Source organism: Peromyscus californicus, unplaced genomic scaffold (genome assembly GCF_007827085.1).
Source record: "Peromyscus californicus insignis strain IS unplaced genomic scaffold, ASM782708v3 Scaffold_6__1_contigs__length_162567912, whole genome shotgun sequence".
NCBI classification, from domain to species: domain Eukaryota; kingdom Metazoa; phylum Chordata; class Mammalia; order Rodentia; family Cricetidae; genus Peromyscus; species Peromyscus californicus.
The window spans coordinates 137,510,453-137,533,867 of NW_026294584.1; the positions used below are offsets into that span (position 1 = coordinate 137,510,453).

The 23,415-nt window shown below is 45.9% G+C and overlaps 1 protein-coding gene and 1 long non-coding RNA gene across 4 annotated transcripts in view; one reads left to right on the top strand and one right to left on the bottom strand.

Annotated features, from left to right (window-relative positions):
• The window catches only part of LOC128098383 (solute carrier family 2, facilitated glucose transporter member 3), a 64,488-nt gene that overhangs the window by 9,642 nt on the left and 31,431 nt on the right, over positions 1-23,415 (bottom strand). For 2 of the 3 annotated variants that reach the window (XM_052719426.1, XM_052719424.1), the window contains exons 3-4: positions 658-750; positions 72-232 (exon numbers count right to left, since the gene is read on the bottom strand). In XM_052719426.1, the coding sequence (XP_052575386.1) occupies positions 72-232; positions 658-750 (254 nt within the window). Of the gene's footprint in view, positions 1-71; positions 233-657; positions 751-3,092; positions 3,836-23,415 lie in introns of those variants that run through there. The other variant, XM_052719427.1, reaches the window with a different exon arrangement.
• On the top strand, positions 2,807-9,204 carry LOC128098385 (uncharacterized). Its single transcript, XR_008214226.1, has 2 exons — positions 2,807-2,921; positions 7,655-9,204. It is a non-coding gene; the product is annotated as an uncharacterized LOC128098385 (long non-coding RNA).

Sequence of the window (23,415 nt, forward strand, 5' to 3'; positions counted from 1 at the left end):
CCCTGATCCAATACTCTCTCTGCTTGTCTTCACCGAACCTGTACAGTTCCTGCCCAGGGTCTGCCCAGTACCTGCCAAAGCGGTTGACAAAGAGTCCAACAGAAAAAGAGCCAATCATGCCACCAACGGAGAAGATGGCCACACACAAGGACCAGAGGGTGGTCAGCAGCACCTCACTTGGCAGGTCTTCTAGCCTTTCTTCCAAAGTGTAGTTGAGAAAGTCCCTTATGATCTGCAGGATAAAATGCACAAGGGGGGACAGACCATTCCATCTGGATGGGAACAGTAGACAAGTACCAGGGTGGCTTCCTCCCTCAGGACAGGAGCATGAGGGAGCCAGCGAAGGCACAGGCTTTGAAAAAGACAATTCTGGGGCATCACCCGAAACATCCAGTAGGTGGCAGCACAAATGGTCAACGGTACAACCCACCCAGTCACAACTTCCCAGGGTCTTAGGAATCCCTAAGGAAGGATATAGGAAATGGATCACTACTTGGTGAGAGGGCAGGAGGCCACAGCATGAGGAGCAAGCAGCTTCCGGCTTAGGCTTCTTTAACAGTATTTGCCCTCCCCCATCTTAGCCAGGCATCTAAATTCACAATCTTACATAAAGAACGACTTTCCCATCCCTTTTCACTCAGGGTGATTGACACTCACTGTCTCAGGTGCATTGATGACTCCAGTGTTGTAGCCAAACTGGAACGAGCCGATTGTGGCGATTGTAATGGCGAACACCAGAGACGGGGTCACCTGTTGAGAAGACAAGGGGGAAGTGCTTACGAATGTTGACTAATAATATTCTTCCCCTTTCCAGGATGTCTGGTTGATGTCCATCTTATCCTCCTGCCTCTGCTTCCAGAATGCTAGGATTTCAGGCACATTTGGGGAGAAAGACCTTTAGAGGAACTTGAGTCAGTTCTTTTGGGCTGGTCTTCAGAGCCAGTACCAGGCTAGCCAGGGCTACACAGTGAGATCTGTCTCAAAAGGAGAGGCAGAGGAGGGTCTTGTGGGGAGGAGCGGGGGAGGAAAAAAGGAGGGAAGGGGGTCTTGGGGGGAGGAGGGAGGGAGGGGGAAGGGAGAGAGAGAGAGAGAGAGAAACTATTGCACCAGGCAGACCATGGTAGTGCACGTCTGTAATTCCAAAGCCATAGTCAGCCTGGACTATGTACAGAGCAAAACACTGTCTCAAAAATTAAAGACAAACAAGCAAAACTGCACCAGACAGGCAGGCATGGGACTGCAATAAGGAACTGAGTGCAGAGCATGCAGTGGCTGAGGCAGGAGGATAGCCACGAGTTCATGGCCAGCCTGGGCTACAGTGAGACCTGGACTTAAAACATAGCAACCCCCAAACTCCCCACAGTATAGAAGGAAAAGCTATGACAGCTCTAAGTTTCCTAAAAATTAGCCATTCCGCAGAGCTGGATTCAGTGTGTTCTTCCCGTCCGTCCGTCGTCTGTCTGTCCGTCCGTCCGTCCCCCAGACTGCAGAGGCCAGAGCAGCAGGTAGCAACAGCGTGGCCACAGGGATTCGAAAATCAAGAACAGAACCCCAGACAAGCTAATGGCACAGATTACTGTGTTCTCTCCTCTCACACACCCAATAACCCCCTTCTACTCTCACATCATCTTCCCTCACCCCCTTTATATTTTTGAGAAGGTTCCACAGTTTGTATTCCAAGCTAATCTCAAATTCAACTCCTCAATCCTCCAGCTTCAGTCTCTCAAGTGTGCGATTATAGTTGTGAGCTGCTATGCCCAGCCTTTTTTTTTTTTTTTTAAGTTCTACATATCTGAAAAACATGTTTTTCCTTCTGTACCTGGGTCTATTTCACATCCATCCCAGTTCCATCCAGCTTTCTAAAAAGTGTTATGACTTCACTTTTCTTTTCTTTTTTTTTTTTTTTGTGACAGGGTTTCTCTGTGTAGGCCTGGCTGTCCTAGAACTCAAGAGATCCACTGGCCTCTGCCTCCTGAGTGTATTGCCACCGCCAGGCTGGGTTCATTTTTCTTAACACCTGACTGATACTCCATAGTGTGTCACAACTGTTATTTTTGATTCATTCATCCATTGATGGGCACCTAGGGCCGGGTTGCTCTTATCTCCAGACTGTGTAACCTACCAGCAACATCCTGGGGCCCTCTTGAGTCTTCCTGTTCGCTAAATATGGTACTATTCTGCTCCACCCAGCTGGGCAGAGCTCTGCTCATTTCGAACACAATATTAGGAGCCATTTTTAGCAGAATGGAATCAGGCAGCTATCACCTTGCTGGGGATCACTTAAATGGGCAGGGGTAACTCAAACTGGAGTCTGAGACCAACCTCTTTACCCACCACAACCTCTTTAACTGTCCTTAAGTTTTTTTCTCTAAGGTCACACCGAGTGGCAGGCTGGGAGCTTATACCAGAGTTGACCTTCCGGCAGCCGCCCAGCCTCAGTGGTAAGTGCTGTCTATCCCTGCCAGGTTTTCCGTAAAGTCTTTTCCTTGTAGTAAAAGCCTCTTTTCCCATCTCCTCTTCTATCCCGCTTTTTTCCCCCGCCTGCTGATTCGCCTTATTTCCAAATAAATTATCTTCGTGAAAATGCCCTTTCCCTTACAAATACCGCTTCCTTCACCCACAGTAAGAGACATCCTACACTCGCGACCACAGTAAGGACAACTGGACTTCTCTCTCCACAGTACTCGGGGATGGCTGGATGCTGAGCAAGCCTAAGCCAACCGCAGGTCCTCCCAAGGTCTAATGCTTTCCCGAGCCTTCCTGCGGGCTCCGAGACCACTCATCACCGCCACAGCCAAGCCCCTACCCTCTTCTCTGCTTTCAGCAGTCTCGTCGCAGCTACATCAAACACACCCGAGACGCAAACAGCTTCCCTGGTGACTTTGACATGATAGGAAGGTGCCCGGGAGAATCCTCATCAGGTATGAGATGCACAGAACAGTAACGGTGACACTGGCAGCGAATGCGGGAGCTGATACGAAAAGGCCTCCCTCCGGGTGGCTCGGTGACTTAGGAGAAACTGGAGCATGGCAATCGGCACCAAGACCTGCCTTTGTGAGGACCCCAAACAAACACAAATAACCAGTTCTTACCTTCGCTGTCCCCATGGTCCTAATCTACTTCTCAAGCCTTAAGGACGATCTAGAGGTAGGTTCCAGAGACACCTTTCCCAGTCCGCGGCAGCAAGCTCTCTGGGTCCTCAGCAGCACTCAGAGGGCTTGAGGACCATCACAAGGACCACAGCCAGAAGCCCAGCCTACCTAATTTATAATCTCTGCAAAGGGTGGAGCTTTCATGCTCGCCCACCCCACCCCCGCTTCCAGCCTTTAACCTCTAACCTCCGGAATTCAGTGACCTCTGTTATCTGATCGTCACGGCTCCTTCCCCCAGCCCCCTCGCCTTCGCAAGCAATCAATTTCCCCCCTCCTCTGGCTTTTTACCACATCCTCCCAGTGGTTCTGTCTTTCTTTCTTTTCTTTTTTTAAAGCCCATCCAAATTCCTTCCCCTTTACAAGAGCCGACAACCTTTTTGTTTCACGGAAAAAAAAAACACTGAAAAGTTTGGAGGGCGGGCAAATTTGAAGGCGCTGGGGACAGAATTAGTCTAGGGAGAGGAAAGCTAATCTATCTAAGGCAGAGCTGAGTGGGTGCTGCCGTCAGCTGAAAGTCATCCACGGAGTGGGAAGCAGAGGATCCAGGACGCTCGGCGTCTGTCAGCTGCCTTTTCATTATAGGCTGGGTGTGCAATCTTGAAGGGAAAGGAGAGCCTGTCCCGAGAAAACTGACAATAATTTGTCCAGTTGTGAAGGTAGCCTGGATGTCTTGGAGCCTGACCAAATCTCCTAGGCTGCAGGAAGAGAAGATCAGTGAGGTACAGAGCCCCAATTCCTTACCACAGCGTACCTTACTTACACTACCCCACCCCTTGTGAATGCTACTACTCCCCCACCTGTTCTGAGTTTACCCTCACCTGTTCTGAGGTTTATAGCATCTAGAAACACACGAACATGCAATTCACCTTAACAGATATTTGCTGAGTACATTCTGGGTCTTTAATGAATAATAAATAGAGCCAGGCGGTGGTGGCGTATGCCTTTAATCCCAGCACTCAGGAGACAGAGGCCAGCTTGGTCTACAGAGTGAGTTCCAGGATAGACACTCGAGAGAAAAACCAGTCGAGAGAGAGAGAGAGAGAGAGAGAGAGAGAGGAAGAAGAAGAAGAAGAAGAAGAAGAAGAAGAAGAAGAAGAAGAAGAAGAAGAAGAAGAGAGAAGAAGAGAGAAGAGAAGAGAGAGGAGGTGTAGAGGTGTAGCTCAGTTGTACAGCAGCTACCTAGGCCCCAGTTTATCCCCCCCCCCCCGTCCCCCCGTCCCCCCCCCCGCCCCAGAAATCAGGCAGTCAATAGACAAGGACAACTGATTCTCACATAAGAAATGTTTGCTAAAATCCTATTAACTGGGGACTGTGCATTTCTTGAAAGACAAGCATGAGAAAAAAATATCTGATTACCACACTGTACAAGAAAAGAAAAAAACTGGGTAGGAGAAATGAGAACGTAGGGAGGTCAATGACGGCCAGCAGGAGGCAGGAGGGATTTCAGGTGAGTTGAGCCGGGGAAGCGCTGAGCTTGTGACAGACACGTGGGTGGCTGAGGCTCCTGCTCTGACTTGCTGGAGAAACAACCCTTCCCTGCAGGAGATGGTGGGGGAGGGTGGCTTGGTATATGCGTGAGGAAAGAGAAGCATCTTTACTGAATAGCCTTGGTTTGTGGCCCCAAATCCAGGCTGACAGGCTGAGCTCAAGCAAACCCCGTCATTTTCTCCTTAAACGGGGGGTCCCTCCCGAATCCGCTCTGCACCTGAGTGGAATGTGACATCCAAGAGAACCTTCCCGAGCCTGCACACCTCCTCCCTCCATTCTCCTTTCTAAGAAGCACTGAGTCGGAAGCCCCTTTAATTACCACAGCAACTGAATTTAGCAGCCAAAGGAAAAACAACGCCCAAGGCCAGTGCTGGCCGGTAGGAATAGAATCCATCCACTTGTGCAACACTGCATTTTCTTGTAGTCGTGTTAGAAATAACAAGGGTTTTCAAGACGGCTCGGCAGGTAAAGGCACTTGCTGAGAAGCCTGTCAACCTGACATGGTGCCAGGAGAGAACAGACTCCACAAAGTTATCCTCTTTTTTTGTTTGTTTGTTTGTTTTCTTTTGTGTTTTTTTGAGGCAGTGTTCATCTGTGTAGCCCTGGCTGTCCTGGAAATCAATATGTAGACCAGGCTGGCCTTGAACTCACAGAGATCTGCCTGTGTCTGCCTCCTGGATAGAGTACTGGGATTAAAGATGTGCCCCCCCCCAGGTTTATTATTTACAATTTTATTTTATTTTATTTATTTATTTATTTTTGTTTTTCAAGACAGGGTTTCTCTGTGTAGCTTTGCGCCTTTCCTGGGACTCACTTGGTAGCCCAGGCTGGCCTCGAACTCACAGAGATCCGCCTGGCTCTGCCTCCCGAGTGCTGGGATTAAAGGCGTGCGCCACCACCGCCCGGCACAATTTGATTTTATTAAAATGAACAATTCAAGGCAGGCACAGTGGCATGCCTGAAGTCTTACCTCTCAGAAGAGAAGAATCCCGAGTCTCAGGCCAGTCTGGGCTCCTTGCTGGTTTCATAGAAATGAACGAACTAACTAATAATTCAGTTCTTCAAGGCCAGTAGCCTCCCGTGATGATAAAGAACACAGGAGGTTCATGGCCGGCCTTGTAGCTTGTTGTAAGACCATGATGTCTGTCTGTCTTTCTCCCTCTCTTTTCTATTTATTGTGCATCAAAATATCTCTTTTCCACTCTTGCCAGGGGCACAAATTCTGGGCCTCCCACAGACAGGGCTCTACTCTGGAGCTGGCCCCCAGCCCTCCACATCGTGGGGCTGGAGTCTAAACTCCTTTTTTCTTGTTCTCTCTTCCTGAGAGCACAGGGATGTGGCCACAGAGCTGGAAAGCAGCCAGAGGCTGCTCCTTCTTTGCCTACACTGATTGGAGGAATAGATGAATGAATTGTGAAGGCCCAAGATTGTGCCTGTTCTCAATTGCTGTAACATTATGCAGAGAAAGAGCCTGCTGAGGATTAGTTCTCAGATGCCTGAAGCCTGTAACAGAATATTGTTTTCTTGGTTAAGAAATAAGCAATGGTGCTGGGCGTGGTGAGGCATGCTTTTAGTTCCAGCGTTCAGGGAGGACGAGGTAGGAAGATCTCTGAGTTTGTGACTAGCCTGGTCTACATAGAGACCCTTTCCAGGCTACGTAAAGAGACCCTGTCTCAAAAAAAAAGCTTCGGTTTGTGGCTGAGAATCCAGACTGATGGGTTGTACTGAAGCAAACCTGGTCCTTCTCCAGGACAGCCAAGCCTACATAGAGAAAGACTGTCTTGAAACAAATAAAAACAGACAGACAAAAAAGAAAGAAAAGAAAGAAGCAGTGTGAAAGGGAGACAGACCTGAGACCTGTTTTCTTTGTCAAAATTCAAGACTACTTTCATTTTATTTTATTTTTGTCTCTCCTTTTTTTTTTTTTTTTTTTTTTAATTGGCCTGGTACTGGTTCACAACCATCTGTAATTCTAGTCCCAGGGGATCTGATGCCTTCTGGCCTTCCAGAAACTGCACACACGTGATACACAGACATACATGTAGACAAAACACCCATAATGCATTGAAAAAAAATAAAGGTTAAACATTTTCTTTTTTAAAGGCATTGCAGAGGATGGAAATGGGCTAGTGATTTAGGAGTGACTGGCACTCCAAAGCTGAAGACTGTCTCTGAAAGGGGCAAAGTGCTGGGTGGTGCCAGAGAAGGTTCTCCCTGCCGCAATGTATGTATTTTAAAGACCACAGCTGGAATTCAGCTGAAAACTCAAGAATCTAAAATGTGCTGAACAAATTGAGACAAATGCTGTTTGAGCCAGTAGCTGCAAAGATGCTCAAAGCCTGTCCTACCGTGGCCTGAGCCAGAGTCCAAGTTAGATCTTCATCTTGAGCCACAGATAAGAGCCCTAACTGTGACCAGTTCCCTGAGGTTCTCGGTGCATTGTGGAAGTGGATGCCACCTGTTGCCTGGGGTCCTCAGTGCACTTCGGGAGTGGATGCCAAGAGACTGTAAACTCCAAGGCCCAGTGAGGGTGACCAACCCTGAGGGACGGAGCGCACAACAGTGGCCTCCGGGCTGGCATGCACTAACACCTACCTATCCTTAGATTGCTTTGTGAGATCTCTGTGAGCTCTTCTGTCTTTGCTGGATATGAAAGAGGAGGAAGTTTGAAGGGACTTTTTAAGTGTCCCCAGTTGGGAGGTGTGCTCAGTAGAAAGGGGACAATGGGAACAATGGCCGGGTATCAGTTCCAAATGCAGACACCTGCAGAGTGTAAACCTCAGTCCGGCCCCCTGCTAGCTTGTGTTGAGGTTTGTTAGTGTGAAAGCTAAGCAGTAGGACAAAGGATCCTCCAAAAGAGCACTCAGGCTTTAACCCGCCCTGCGCAGGCCTGGGGAAACACTAGCCGGACTGTTCCAAAGACTGCGCAGATCACACTTTGTGCATTCATACCATTCCTCACAAACAGCAGCGCACATGCTTTTATTTGTCTGATTTTAATCTTTCTCTACCAGGTGAGGTGTCCCCATAACTCACTTTGAATCGGAAAACACTGTTTAAAAAAAGAAGAAGAAAAGAAGAAAAAAAGAAGCCCTGGGGTGAAGAAAGGAAAAATCTGAGAAATGCCGCTTGCCCTGTTTACACTGTCTTTAAACCATTCATTACTGCCACTGGTCCTGAAGACCGAATTCCAGCCCGCTGGTTCTCATCACTGCTGCGGATCTTTCCTGTCCCAAAGTCTTCAGGAACAAATTCCAAAGTAGGGCTAACTCTAAGTTAAAAATCAAATCACAGCCATCTACTCAACCATCTTCAGCGATTACTCAGGAAGGCGTAGGTTCAAAGCGCCTTTGACTAGAGATCCGTGGGTCACAGTGTAAAACATTCCCGCAGCCTTACACACACACACTCAAACACACAGGTTAACTGTATTATAGACTATTTACCCCGTCTGATTTGTCCCAAACTCTCTGTTTCACTTCTCTCTTTTGCTCTTTGCAGTGCTGGGGATTAAACCCGGGGCCTCATGTATCCCAGGCAGAGCTAGCTAAACCAGTCTCAGCCCTCAAAATTCTCATATTAATATGTAACCCATGGAAAAATTATTACTAATCTATTTTTCTATTGTTGTGTCAGGCCTTCAGAATCCAGTGAGTTATTTTACACTTATAGTGCACCTCAGTTGGAACACTCAAGTTTCTGATACCAAAATGAAACATCCTTTTTCTTTTCTTTTCTTTTTTTCCCCAATGCTGGGTACTGAATATAGGGCCTTGCATATGCATGCTAGTCAAGTGCTCTACCACTGAGCTGTATTCCCAGCCTGAAATGCCCTTTTAAAATGATAACTATAGGGGCTGGAGAGATGGCTCAGCGGTTAAGAACACTGGCTTCTCTTCCAGAGGACCCAGGTTCAATTCCCAGCAACCACAACTCACAGCAGCTCACAACTGTCTGTAACTCTAGTTCCAGGGCATTTGACACCCCCCCCCCCCCCCACACACACACACACACATGCAGGCAAAACACCAATGCACATAAAATAAAAAGAAAGAAAAAGGAAAGAAAATGACAACAGCAGGGGCTGGAGAGACGGCTCAGCTCAGAGGTTAAGAACACTGGGTGAGTTCACTTGTCTTGAACCCAGTGACCTAAGTTTCATCACCTGGACCCACATGATGGACAATAGCTTCTGAAAGTTGTCTTCTCTCTCTCTCTCTCTCTCTCACACACACACACACACACACACACACACACACACACACACACACTATGGTATGAGTGTGCCACCCCACAGACAAATAAATCTGAATGTAATGATAATAGTAACAACTGTGTTACAAAAATGTTTTACATTACTGTACACACACACACACACACACACACACACACACACACACACACCCTGCCCAACACAATCTCACAGGGCTGGTCTGGAATTCACAACTACTTGTCCCTAGTACACCACTCTGCCCAGCTACTTCTACTCTACACACTGCTTTAGTTTCTTCCACCATATTGCCTGTTTTTACATATGAATTTGAATAAAAATTGAATGAACTTGCTGGGTGGCAGTGGCCCAATACCTTTAATCCCAGCACTTGGGAGGCAGAGACAGGTGGATCTCTGTGAGTCCAGCCTGGTCTACGGAGTGAGTTCTAGGACAGGCTTCCAAAGAAACCCTGCCTCGAAAAACCATAAACAAACAAACAAATGAACTTAAGAAGTCACTCAGTTGCACTTGCCCTAGTTCAAGCATTCGGTGATCATGTCAGACGCGGGTACACTGTACAGGTCAGCTCTTGACTCACTGGCATGCTTCTAACACTATCCCTGGAATTTAGAATGTACACTCAAGGAAAAACATGCTTTCGGCTCAACTTCCTGAGTAACAGGGACTGCAAGTGTGTGCTGCCATAAGGGGCGGGAGTGACCCCATGTTTTGGCTGAAACATCACCTCCACTAGGAAGCCTGTTTCTCCATCTATTCCCGGGTCCTTACTTTTTCTTCCTTGTCACCCTAATTCACACTTTCAAAGCAAGAGACTTGGGACCTTTTATCTATCCTCAGGTCCTTTACACAGCACTAGATATATATGAATGAACAGCAAACAGAATGAATGAGCAAACAAGTTTATATAGTAGCAACTCAAGACTACCCAAGCATCATTTGGCTTGGCAAAGTGATGCAGCCATGCTTCTGGGTCATAGAACTAGGGCAAAGCTGGCTGAGAAGAATAAGTGTGTCAACCCACACCAAAGTACGCTGGCTTTCTTTAAGTCTACATGTCTACAGCTCTAGCAACCAAGAGCTAACGGTGCTGATGGAAGACTCTAGCGACAAATTTATCACATTCACAATTAGCATGTTAAAATCATCCTGTGTGGCACAACGTAGTATGTAGAGCACCAAGATGAATCAAGATTGCCCTGAAACTCTGCACAGTTGACTACAGTGTGCCATGGGTGGATAAGTGCATTCTCCAAGGGTTCCTGTGCTAGAAGCCGGGTCCAGTGTAGTGATGTTAGAAAAGCAAGACCTTTAAGAAGCAAAGCCTGGGCCAGCACTTTATTGGTGTGTGTGTGTGTGTGTGTGTGTGTGTGTGTGTGTGTGTGTGTGTGTGTGTGTGTGTATGTGTGTGTGTGTGTGTGTCACAGCACACACATCTTTTGGGGGTCAGAGGACAACTTTTGGGGGTCTTTTCTCTCCTTCCACCACGAGACCCCAGGAATTGAACTCAGCTGTCAGGCTTGGCAGCAGGTGTCTTTATTCTCTGAGCCATTTCACAAGCCCCTGAACCCCTTTTCTAAGTCAGGCACATCTATATATATATATGCTTTCAGTCCTAGCCCTTGGGAGAATGAGGCAGGAGGACCAAGAATCCCAGGTTAGGTTGGGCTATATAGCTCAAGTATATTATTATAGCAACAGAAAATGGACTGATACTGTTAAATAGTGTTGTCATCATCTCTGTGTCACATTTTAAAATTTAAACCACAGTCCAGGCCTGCAGGATGACTCAGTGGACAAAAGTCCTTAATGTGGAAACCTGATGACCTGAGTTCCATCCCTGGAATCCTAAAAGCACCAAATCCGGAGAGGGCTCTGCAGTAAGAATACTGTTGCTCTTGCACAAGACTGCAGTTCCATCCCCAGCACACATAGCAGGTGGCTCACCCATGCCTGCAACTACAGCTCCAGGGTGTTCAGTACCTTCTGGCTTCTGCAGACACCTATGCACACACAAGCACAGATACACACATGAATAAAAATCAGTGTGGAAATAAAAAGCCAAATGCAGTGGTTCACATCGGCAACCCTGGCACTCCTAAGGGGGGATGGGAGGCAGAGAAAGGGAGAACTGCCTGGAAGCTCAAGAGACAGTGAACCCCGAGTGTGCAAAGCAGCAAGAACAAAGGCGACCTTTGACCTCCACATGCACACAAAGCTCAAACATACAGTAATAATAAATTAAAACAGGACAAGACCAAGTATCAGCCAAGTGTGGTGGCTCACTGGATCACCAAGTGCTTGGCTACAGAGGACAAAACCAAGAAGACAGTAACGGTAGAATGAAGGGAAAACGGAAGACTCTGTACCACCCTCACCCGTCACCATCATGCCCAAAGATCCCCGTCGGTTGGCCGACCACAGGGGTTGGACGTACAGAAGCAAAGGCAGTTTTAGGGCATTTTGTAGTAAATTCTTCAAACATCTTGATTTTTTTAAATAATAAATTATTTTATTATTGTCTGTTTTTGAGATAGGGCCTCACTGTGCAGCCCTGGTTGGCCTGGAACTCACAATGTAGACCAGATTGGCCTCGAACCAGGTTGTGTCTATAATTGGCTTTCCACCTTCGTCAGTACTTAAGTCATCCATTGGGCTGGATGCCTCAAAAGGATCTCACAGACCTCATCAATGTGAGCATTTGACTCAGGACTGACAAATTCTAATATGCCGAAGAGATGGGCAATGTTTCTTGCTTTTTGTTATGAATATTCCCATGTATTAATGACTGGTTGAATAGTTATTAAAGTAGTAGAATTGATGTGTGTGTGTGTGTGTGTGTGTGTGTGTGTGTGTGTGTGTGTGTATAGAGAGAGAGAGGCAAGTTTACAATAAAAATGGCGTAATTTGAAAACAGTGTTAAAGTTTGTAAGTATCTGGCATATGGAGATTTTTGGTGGCCGGTGAATTAATAGCAGAGCGTACAGATGTCAACAATCTCCCGACCACCCCCTCTCTCAGGTGCAGGTTGGCCTCAGACTCGCTATGGACTGGCTTCCACTTCCTAGTTCGGGGATTAGAGGTGTGCACCACCACATCCATTGCTGTGTTCTCCTTTTTTTGTAGTAAGTTGTAAGACTTTCAATCTGCCATCTAGAGATCCTTTTGGTTTTTTGTTTTTGCTTTTGTTTTTCGAAACAGGGTCTCCCTAAGTAGCTCTGGCTGTCCTGGAACTCACTATGTAGACCAGGCTGGACTTGAACTCAAAGAGATCCATCTGCCTCTACCTCTCTAGTGCTAGAATTAAAGGCATGTGCCACCATGACCAGCTTGGTCCTTTTGCTTTATAGTAGTAATACCTGTCACTCATAGGCATTAAAACACTGCGGGAGAGACTGGAGAGAAGGTCAGTGATTAAGGGCACTTACTTGCTGCTCTTTTAGAGGACTAGAGTTCAGTTTACAGCACCCACATCAGGTGGCTCCCAACTTCCTGTAACTCTAGCTCCAGGGATCTGACATACTCTTCTGGCCTCCACAGGCACTCAAATACATATACATACACACATAAATAAAAATAAAATAAAATAAAAACATTGGAGCTGGAAAGATGGTTCTAGAGTACTGGCTGCTTCTAGAGGACCTGGTTTTCACTCCCAGTACCCACACGGCTGCTCACAACTGCGTATAAAGCCTGTAACTCAAGTCCTAGGGGATCTGATGCCCTCTCTGGCCTCTGTGGACACCAAGCATGCACATGATCCACAGATAGGCACACATGCAGGCAAAACACTTGTACACATAAAATAAATTAAAATAAAAAAGGAACTGTGTAATCCTCAGGAGGCTGAGGCAGGAGGATCACCTTGAGCTTGAGGCCAGCCTGAGCTACACGTGAGATGAGAATAGAAGAAATAAGTCGTTAAATAATGAGAAAATTTCCTTTTACATTTTATTTAAACGAGTTATTGTGCTTTTAAATATTAGTATCGGGGGCTGGAGAGGTGGCTCAACAGTTAAGGGAACTGGGTGCTCTTCCAGAGGACCCAGGTTCAACTCCTAGCACCCACATTGCAGCTCACAACTGTGTAACTCCACATCCTCACACAGACAAACAGCAAAACTCCAATGCACATAAAAAACGGAAAACAAAACAGCAACAGAAGACCAGAGTTCAATTTCCAGTACCCACATGGTGGCTCTCAACCTCCAGTACCCCCAATTCTAGGTGATTTAACAGGCGCACATGTGGTGCATGTGCACATGCATGCCTGCCATGCATTCAGGCAAGATATTCACACACATGTAAAACTAAATGAAAATCTAAAACAATATTTCGTACCGTTAGTCTCTAACATTAGGATACGTGGGAGCTTTGATTCATATTCTGGGTAGTGAGTTATGAATTTGGGGACACAGTATAGTTGATAACTCCGTCTCACTCTTTTGTGCTCCTTCATCCTGAACAGCCTTCCCGGCTGGCTGAGTCCCAGTTCTATATCTGGTCATCAGTTTGTGCCCCTAGGGCGTCTGTTCTCAATCTGTGGGTCATGACTCCCATAGGATCACATAGTGGACATTTACATTATGATTCATAACAGCAAAATTACAGTTATGAAGTAGTAATGAAATAATCTCATGGTTTGGGGTCACCACAACGTGAGGGACTGTATTAGAGGGTCGCAGTGTTAGGAAGGTTGAGGACCACTGCCCCAGGGCCGCCTTCCAGACACACCTAAGATCCGGTTTTCTTTGTGCCACTATTCATGTCAAATGTCCCTATGATGCAGTGCTTATTAAAACCCACGGCAATTATTTACTCCCGCAACTGCGAGCAAGTACTCTTTGGGAAGGGATTTTACTCTGTATCCACGGAGATTAGCAACAGGTGGCCAAAAATGTTAAAACAGATGAATAAAATGTGTCCTGTAATGCATATCCTTTGGAACATTTAATTTCTTTCTTTTCTTAAAATTAATTTATTTTCACTTTATGAACATTTGGTGTTTTGCCTGATGTGTGTCTGGGTGAGGGTGTCAGATCCCCTGGAACTGGAGTTACAGACAGTTGTGAGCTGCTGTGTGGGTGCTGGGAATTGAACCTGGGTCCTTTGGAAGAGCAGTATGTGCTCATAACTGTTGAGCCATCTCTCCAGCCCCAGAATATTGAATTTCTAAATAAGCTATAATCTAACTATATAATATGATCAAAGGAAGGATAAAATATTGAAGTCTCAAAATGTCCCTTCCCAGGGCTAAGGGTATACCCAAGCTACAGTTTTTGTTTAAAAAGGATTCACTTTGGTAAGTCAATCCTTTTAGGGATATAGGATATGAGAAATGCATGAGGATGAATACACAAAAGCCAGGAGACAGTGTTGGATGCCCTGGAAATTGAGTTACACACTCTGTTTTTTTGTTTGATGGCTTCTTTGATCATCAGGTTCTTCTATGACTCTTCTTGAATCTGGTAATTTCTCCACTGTCTGCCATTTCTTAAAACAACTACCTGGGTGTGTTGGCAAATGCTTGTAATTCAGGACTTGGGAGGGGCAGGAGGATTTCTAGTTCAAGGCCAGCCTGGACTGCATAGTAAGACTCTGTCCCAACACTTTTTAAAAAGTAAAAGAAAAAAAGAAGTTTACAGGTGCATTCACGATCTGACAAGCCATTGTTTTAGCAGAACTCAGGACTAAAGATGAGCCACCTTGTACTGGCAGGGATAGAGATGAGACAAGAGGAAGACTATCAAATGTCTGGAATTCGACGGAATGGGACAATAGTACCCAAGAATAGGCAGTATCCTTCAGTTCGAGAGAATACTGACTCCCAAAGGGATGCATGATCAGCCTTTGCACTCCCACCACAGGCCCAGGCACACAGGTCTGAGGGGCAATACTGCTTCCTCAGGTGTTCTGACAGCAGAGGTGGAGCCACTACAGAGAGCCAAGAGGACAAAGCTACTGTCCAGTAGGCCTGGAAGGCAGAGCATACACCCAAACAGGCTTAGGCTTTTTGGCTTGTGGCTTCTTTCTTTGAGGGTGCCTGGGATTGAACCCAGAGCCTCACACATAGATCAAATCATCTCCCACTGAGCTATACCTCAGGGGTTATCTTGATCCTTAAATCTAACAAAACATTAATTTCTTACCTCTAACATCAAAAGCACAGGAAACTAAATAAAAAAAACATCAAACTCCAAGACACTGGTTATCAACAGACACAATCAGTGGAGTAAATTAGAGTTTACAAAATGGAAGAAAATATTTGTAAGTCATAGATCTAATAAATGGTTAAAAATCCAGAATGTGAGCCGGGCGGTGGTGGCGCACGTCTTTGATCCCAGCACTCGGGAGGCAGAGGCAGGCGGATTGTTGTGAGTTCGAGGCCAGCCTGGTCTACAAAGTGAGTTCCAGGAAAGGCGCAAAACTACAGAGAAACCCTGTCTCGAAAAATCAAAAAAAAAAAAAAAAATAAAAAAATCCAAAATGTGTAAAGAGCTTCTGCAAATCAATAATCAAAAAACATCAACAAAACCACCCCAATAGCCTGATTTCAAAGTGAGTCCTCCCCACCCCCCCACCAAAAAAAAAAAAAAAAGAAAGTAACTGTTGCAGCTTTAAATGCTTTCTATTAACACACACACACACACACACAAAGTAATAAAAGTGAGACCAAATTAGTCATGCTAGCCAACACCCATAATCCTAGCACTTGTGAGAAGGATGCAGTAGTTTGAAGACAGCCTGAGCCTTATGCCAAGTTCAAGGCCACTTTGGGGTACAAAAGACTGTCTCAAAAAAAAAAAAAAGGAAGTTGCAGGTGGTGTTGGCGTGTGATGACTCAGCAGTTAAGCTCTTGCAGAGGACCCAGGTTCAAGTTCCGTGGTAGCTCACAACTGTCTGTAACTCAGTTCCAGGGGACCTGACACCCTTTTCTCGCTTCCACAGCACCATGCATGCACACTGTGCACATACACGCATACCAACCAAACACTCATAAACTGCTGGGCATGGTGGCACACACCTTTAATCCCAGCACTCTGGAAGCAGAGGCAGGCTGATCTCAGTGAACTTGAGGCCAGCCTGGGCTACAGAGCGAGTTCCATGCATTGACACCATGCACATGTAGATAATCAATGTGATTTTAAGAAGGAGGAAATCTGTATAGCATGGCTGAAACTTGAGGACTGTTTGTAAGTGAAATAACACCTACACGGAAACCCCAATCCTCCGTGATTCTACCCAGGTACAGTCCGAAGGAGGCCAAACTCACAGAAACAGAATACAGCTGCTTCTTTAGAGGCTCCGGGAGGAAGTGGTTTGTTGGGTACAGAGCTTCCGATGTACAAGATGAAAGTTTTTGGAGATCTATTTCATAACAGTATAAATACACTTAACACAGTTGAAAAGTGATCAGATATTTTATTAGTCAACTTTGCACCACTGATAAAATAGTCTAAAACAATCAACCTGTAAGGGAGAAAATTTCATTTTGACTCAAGCTTTCAGAGCTTTTGGCCACAGTAGCTTGGCCCTGATGTCTTTGGATATGAGGCACAGTAGTATGTTGTGGCTAGTAGCATATGGTAGCCACCGCGCGCGTGCGTGTGTGTGTGTGTGTGTGTGTGTGTGTGTGTGTGTGTGTGTGTGTGTGTATTGAGCAGGGTCTTACCCTGTAGCTTCAATCTCACTGAGATGCCCCTTCCTAGGTCTCCCAAAGCTGAGATTACCACTATACCCAGCTTCAGTCCAACTTCATAAACTGTGGTCACAGTCCAATGCCGTGTTTCGTAAGTGAGTGTAGGTGTTGTGAAAATTTTGGCAATCATAAAAGCTTTCTGAATGATCAAACGTTAATTCAAAATCCAACTCATGGCATAATGAACCTGAGGTGTTTGTTCCTGAGTACTCTGGCCCACCGCATCAAGGTTTCACTGTGGGTTTGTTTGTTGTTGTTGTTGTTGTTTTTTCCAAGACAGGATTTTTCACATGAGCAGTTTGCCCCACGAGTGCCATAACAGCATGCATGTCAGTAGCTGTCACCTGAAACACCTCAGCTTTGAGACTACTGTTACCCAGTGCAGTGTCTTTATTGTATACACAAAGTTTTCTGGTCTTATAATGGTTTAATTACAGAAAACAATGACTTTTAATATTTTCCTATCTTCATTCCTTAGCACGCATCAAGTCAAATTGGATTAAGGTAGAAAATCGGATTTTAAAAACTGACATTTATGAGGCCAGGAGTGTAACTCAGCTGGTACTATTCACAAGGCCCCAGGTTTGCTTCCCAGCTCCCTATGTAGTCAAGGATGGCCTTGAACAGCTCATCCTGCATTTCCAATTCCAAAGAACAGGTTGGGTTTGTATTAGGAATCAAACTTGGGACTCACTAATGCATTCATGTTTTTTTTTTTTTTTTTTTTTTTTGAGATAGGGTTTCTCTTTGTAGCTTTAGAGCCTATCTTGGTACTCACTCTGTAGCTCAGGCTGGCCTCGAACTCACATAGATCTGCCTGCCTCTGTCTCCCGAGTGCTGGGAGTAAAGGCGTGCACCACCACCACCTGGCAGTCATGTATTTTTTAAATTTATTTTTATTGTTTGCTTATGAGTGTTTGCCTACACTATGTGCATACCTGCTTCTCAGGAAGGCTGAGAGGGTGTCCATTCCAGTTGGGTGACAGACCCAGCTCTGGAAGAGCAAGCCAGCTCTTCACCAAGCCCCTCCGTCCCTTTTTTTAATTTTTGGAAACAAGGTCTCACTATGAAGCTCCGGCTGGTTTGGAACTCTGTGAAGAGCAGGGTGGCCTCGAACTCACAGAGATCTGCCTGTCCTGGTCTTGGCAGCCCTGGGATTAAAGGTGGTCACCACCAGGCCTAGCCCCTCAGCTGTTTTCTGTGCAAAATGCTCTACAAACACCAGGAAGGCCCACAGACTGTTGCATGAGGTAAAGACGAGCCTATGAGTTCTCCAGTGTCCCCCTGCACTGCTGTCCCAGGTAGACATGTCTTTGCTTCTCTATACAGCTGCCGGGTGGTGCTATTACTAGGGCATCCCTGCCTGCCTTGGTTACAGGAAAACAGCAACACGATAACTCACGCTGACTCATATCCCCCCTTTCAAAAAACATAACCACATGCCAGTCTGTGTCACTCTTCAATGAGATATGCCATAACTAAGGGCTGTGTTATTTGAGCAAGTCTCTCCCCTAATTGTGGTGGCCCTTGAACCTGGTGGAGCCTAACCTCTCAGAAAGTGGGGGCACCACTCTGTGCTCCGAGGTACTGTCTACTGATCTGGTGTTCTATGATGGGCTGGGCCAGTACACAAACTGCCAGAAAATAAATGAAATGCTATTCTCAGAGGAGAGAGGGTCACAGTCTCAGACTCAGCGCAGCTAGAGGGGATGCTGGGAGCTGTAGGAATTGAGGGAAGGCCAGCTCCCTGGATCCACAGAACCACAGCATAGATCCTGAAGGCATTGTCTGACTCCACTGGAATCTCAAAGAACAAGTACTGAGCAGATCAGACGCTCCACCCCATCCCTTCCTGGTATGGTGACACTCAGAGAAACCACCTTGTCCTCATGATGGTGGTGCACATCTGTTCCCAGCACTATGCACACATTGACACTCTTTGAATTTGAGGCCACTCAGAATTATTTTTGAGATAGGGTCTTTCTATGTAGACCTTGGCTGTCCTGGAACTCACTACGTAGACCAGGCTGGCCTCGAACTCACAGAGATCCACCTGCCTCTGCCTCTTGAGTGCTGGGATTAAAAGAATGTGCCACCACACCCAGATTTCATTCATTTATGTAGTCATTCATTCATTCATTCACTTATGTATGGCTACTTTTGACATGGGTAGTCCAGACAGAGTCCATAGAGTCCACAAACACCAGAGCACTTGCCTAGCATGTTCAAGACCTTGAAAGAAAGTGTCCTCTCTGATAAGCATAGGGTTAGGAAGACGGCTCAGCTGACAAGAGTGAATACCAGTCTGGCAGAGAATGTGAGTTTGATTCCCAGCACCCAATTTAGGTGGCTCACAAACATGTTAACTCCAGCTTCAGGGATCCAAACCTCCCTTCTTCTTGGACAACCCCCCTCACCTGCACACACATACAAAGACAATTCTTTAAACAGGCATTGTCGTACACACCTTTAATCCCAGCACTCTGGAGGCAGAGGAAAGTGGATCTCTGAGGGTTCGAGGCCAACCTGGTCTACAGATCAAGTTCTAGGACAGCCAGGGCTACAATGAGACTCTGTCTGGAAAAAACAAAATCCTCCACAAGTTTTTGTATAGATTGAGTGCCATGCAGTATAGCAGCCACTGTGCTAGAAATCACTATGATTCAATGCCATTCCTGCTGAAGCTACTCCACTCTCAAGTGTATGAAATCTACGTTGCAGAGCATTGGCCTGTTTAACAGACTTATCTTTCTCAGGCTGTTGCCTCCAGTGGAACCAGCCAGTCACAGAAATATTTGGATGAGGCGGGCTCAGAAACCAAAGAATCTCTTCTATCCTTATCTTGCCGCCTGACTCTTTTTTTTTTTTTTGGAGGTGGGTTGCTGGTGCATGATGCTGGTCAGCTGAATCTCCGAAGTGACTAGTTCCATCACTCAATCCTGTCTCTCCTTTATTCTACTCTCCCTCCTGTGGAATTTGTTTTCTTGTTATGTTGCCGAGGGCTGCAGCCAGCCTCTCCCCGTGATTCTGGTTTTTTTCATCCTGTTTCCCTGTCCTTTTTGGACACAAATCTGCAAAATCTCATGGGTGTGAAAAGATCCCGAGTATTTATTGGATGGTTTATATGCAAACTTATGACTGGAATGATTTTGGAAATGTGTGTAAAAAAGAAATGTGTGGAATAATCCCTGCCTTTGGTGCCCTGTTCCTACAATCCTTTAAATGTTCAAATGCAGCTACATTCCTTTACCTACAACCGCGTTTTAAATTAGCTTTCAGGCCGATTTTTCCTCCCTAGTAAAGGGTTCGAATCCAGGGTCTTGCACATAACTGGGAAACCTTCTCTCACTGCATTCTATCTCCTAAAATCTTGTTGATTTTATATCTGTGTGTTTGAGACAGGGTCTCACTATGTAGCCCTGGCTAGCCTGGAACTCACAGATCCACCTGCTTCTGCCTCCCAAGTGCTGGAATTAAAGGAACAGGCATAAAGGATCAGCACCACCCTGCTCAACCAACAATTTTTCTGTTTTGTTTTGTTTTTTAGACAGGGTCTTATTTTATATAGTTCAGGGTAACCTTGAACTATGTAGCCAGAACTAGCCCCAAACTCATGACAACATCATTATCCTCCTGCCTCAGCCCCCTGAGTGCTGGAATTACAGACATGCACCCTCACACCAGGCTCCCAGCCTTCTTTTTGTCTTTTATGTTTGAGACAAGGTCTCATTATGTTGCCTAGGCAGGCTCTGAACTGCTCTTCTGCCTCAGTCTCCTTGTATCTGGGATTACAAGCCAGCTCTGGGGTGACTTTTAAATCCAGTGTAATTCCAATTATATCTAAGTGGCTGCTTTAATCTAATTGAGAAGAACCAAGCCTCATCAGTTTCTCTTTGTTGTTATTGTTTTGTTGAGACAAGGTCTCACTATATAGCTCTAGCTGTTCTGGAAACATGTAGCCCAGGCTGGCCTCGATCTCCCAAATATCTGCTTGTCTCTGCCTCCCAAGTGCTGGGATTATAGACATTGAGTCACCATGCCTGGCTTCTCAGTGCTTTTTTTTTTTTTTTTACAAAATTCAGAGGAAAGAAATGACCCATGAACTCCCATACCTTGACCAGTGACCCTCTAGGGTCAATGGACCTTATCTTGATGCTCACTGGTCGGCTCCTTTCATATGAAGCTTTTTGGGGTTTGGTTATTGTGAGAAGGGTCTCACATTTCCAGGAGTGACCTGGAACTAGATATGTAGCTAAGGAAGCCTCGGACTCCTTTCTGATCCTCCCAGTTCTGTCTCCTGAGCAATGGGGATTACAGGCTTGACACCACACCCAGTTTATCTTAATAGTATTTATTGGGTCTGGGGATGTTGAACAGGGATTCTCTGTGTAGCCTTGGCTGTCCTGGAACTCGATTTATAGAAATCCACCTGCCTCTGCCCTCAAATGCTGGAATTAAAGGTGTGTGCCACCACTGCCGCCGGGCTCTCAAAACTATTTATTAACAGACACCAACAAATCACAGACAGCAAGAGTGAAGACAGACAAACAGCCTGGAAGACAAGTGTCTTAGTTAGGGTTGCTATTGCTGTGATAAAACCCCACAACCAAAAGCAACTCAGGAGGAGAGGGCTTATTTAGTTCACACTTCCACATCACTGGTCATCGCTGAAGGAAGTCGGGACAGGAACTCAAACACTGTAGGAACCTGGAGGCAGGAGCTGATGCAGAGGCCATGGAGGGGTGCTGCTTACTGGCTTGTTCCCATGGCTTGCTTAGCCTCCTTTCTGATAGAAGCCAGGGCCTCAAGCCTAGGGGTGGTCCAACCCAAAAATGACCTGGGCCCTCTCCCACTAATCACTAACTAAGAAAATGTCCTCTAGGCTTGTCTACAGTCAAATCTTACAGAGACATTTTCTCAACTGGGCTCCCTCCTCTGATGACCATCATTTGGTGTCAAGTTGACATAAAAGTAGCCAGCACCATGCACAACAGTATGGTGCCAGGCCTGGCTTAGACTCAGGCATGGGTAGAGGTGTCAGGGACCTCTAGCCTCTAGTCTCTCCCTGCTTGGAGCTCATATTTCACAGGCTGGGTGGCATTCACACTTGAACTTTTTGTTTTGCTTTTCCCTTGCTTTATTATTGCTGTTGCTGTTATTGCTATTATCTGCTGCACCGCCCCCCCAACACACTGGGAACTGAACCCAGGACATTTTACTACTGAGCTAAACCCCCAGCACCTTTTTGGTTTTTGAGATAGGTGCTCCCTATGTATCCCATAAGTCCTGAACTTACTATGTGGCTCACATTGGCCTCGAATTCACAGCAATCTTCTCACCTGTACTCCCCAAGTACTGGGGTTACAGGTAATGTTGCCGCCATGCCCAGCACATTTTAACTTTTTCTTTTTTCTCTATCCGCCTTCCTCATCTACTTTTTTGTTTGTTTGTTTTAGAAAGTGTCTCTATATATACTCAGCCAGCCTGGAACTCGCTACATAGTCCAGGCTAGCTTTGAACTTAGAGATCTGCCTGCCTCTGCCTCCCATTGCTAGGATTTATGGTGTTTACCACCACATTGGCTATATTTTTGTTTTGTTTTGTTTTTCAAGACAGGGTTTCTCTACGTATGTAATAAATAGCTTTGTCTGTTCTGGAACTAACTTTGTAGACTAGACTGGCCTCAAACTCACAGAGATGGGCCTGCTTCTGCCTCCTAAGTGCTGGGATTAAAGGCATGCGCCAACTACCACGTCTAGCTTTTTTTTTTTTTAAGAGAGAGAGAGAGAGAAATCAAGTCTGTGTGTGTGTGTGTGTGTGTGTGTGTGTGTGTGTGTGTGTGTGTGTAAGTTTGTCATAGTCTGCATGTGGAGGGCAGAGGACAACTTTCAGGAGTGAGTTCTCTTCTTCCACCATGTTTATGAGTCCTGAGAATCTAACTCAGGTCATCCCACCAGGTAGAAAGTACCTTTAGCATGACATTCCAGAGTGTGCACACTAAATAAATGAATGAATGAATGAATGAATAGATAGACAAATAAATAAATAATCATGGTGTTGGGCTGGGGAAATGGCTCCCTGGGCAAAAATGCTCTCAATGCCACAGCATGCACACTCTCAAATAAATAAACGTAATAATTGCTTAACTTTAGATGATTATTATTAGCAGCTACCAGTCACACAGGTTTCACGCTGACATTTCATCTATGTATATAATGTAGTTTGATCACATTCACTCTCCATTACCCTCTCTTGGCCCCCTCCCATCCCCACAGGAAGCATGGTCAGCGTGCCATGCCGCTGGAGATAAGCAGCTGGTGCAGAACTCTAGGAAAGGAGCCATCCTCTGAGGAGGCTCAGTCAGGGTCCTGTTTGCAGGCTGTTCAGAGAGCCTCCCGGGAGAGAGCAACATGGATGGCTGAAAGTGAGGCTGGTAAGGCAAGGAGCCTCTTAAGACACTTTGTGGTCCACAAACCCTAAACTACTTACATAATCCGACCCTTTACAGTAAAAGTTGCCAACTCCCAAGCTTGACAGTAGATGAGTCAAATGAGATGGAATCTTAAAGCTGTGAGGTCACAGGCCATAACCCAGGGTCAAAGGAAGGAAGGAAGGAAGGAGGCCGAGGCTTGAGACAAGGAATACTGCATCTCAGTGGGAAACACACGTTTGGAAGAAGGAAACAGTTTGAGAACTTCCTGCTAAGAAATGCAAAAAGTGGCCCTAACAAGACTGAAAACCAAAATGATTAATTAGGAAAGAAGTTTTTTTTTCTCTCTCTAAATTTCTCTCATTCCACTGAACAGAGGACGGGAGAAGACTCACCATATGGGTCTTTGTAAGCT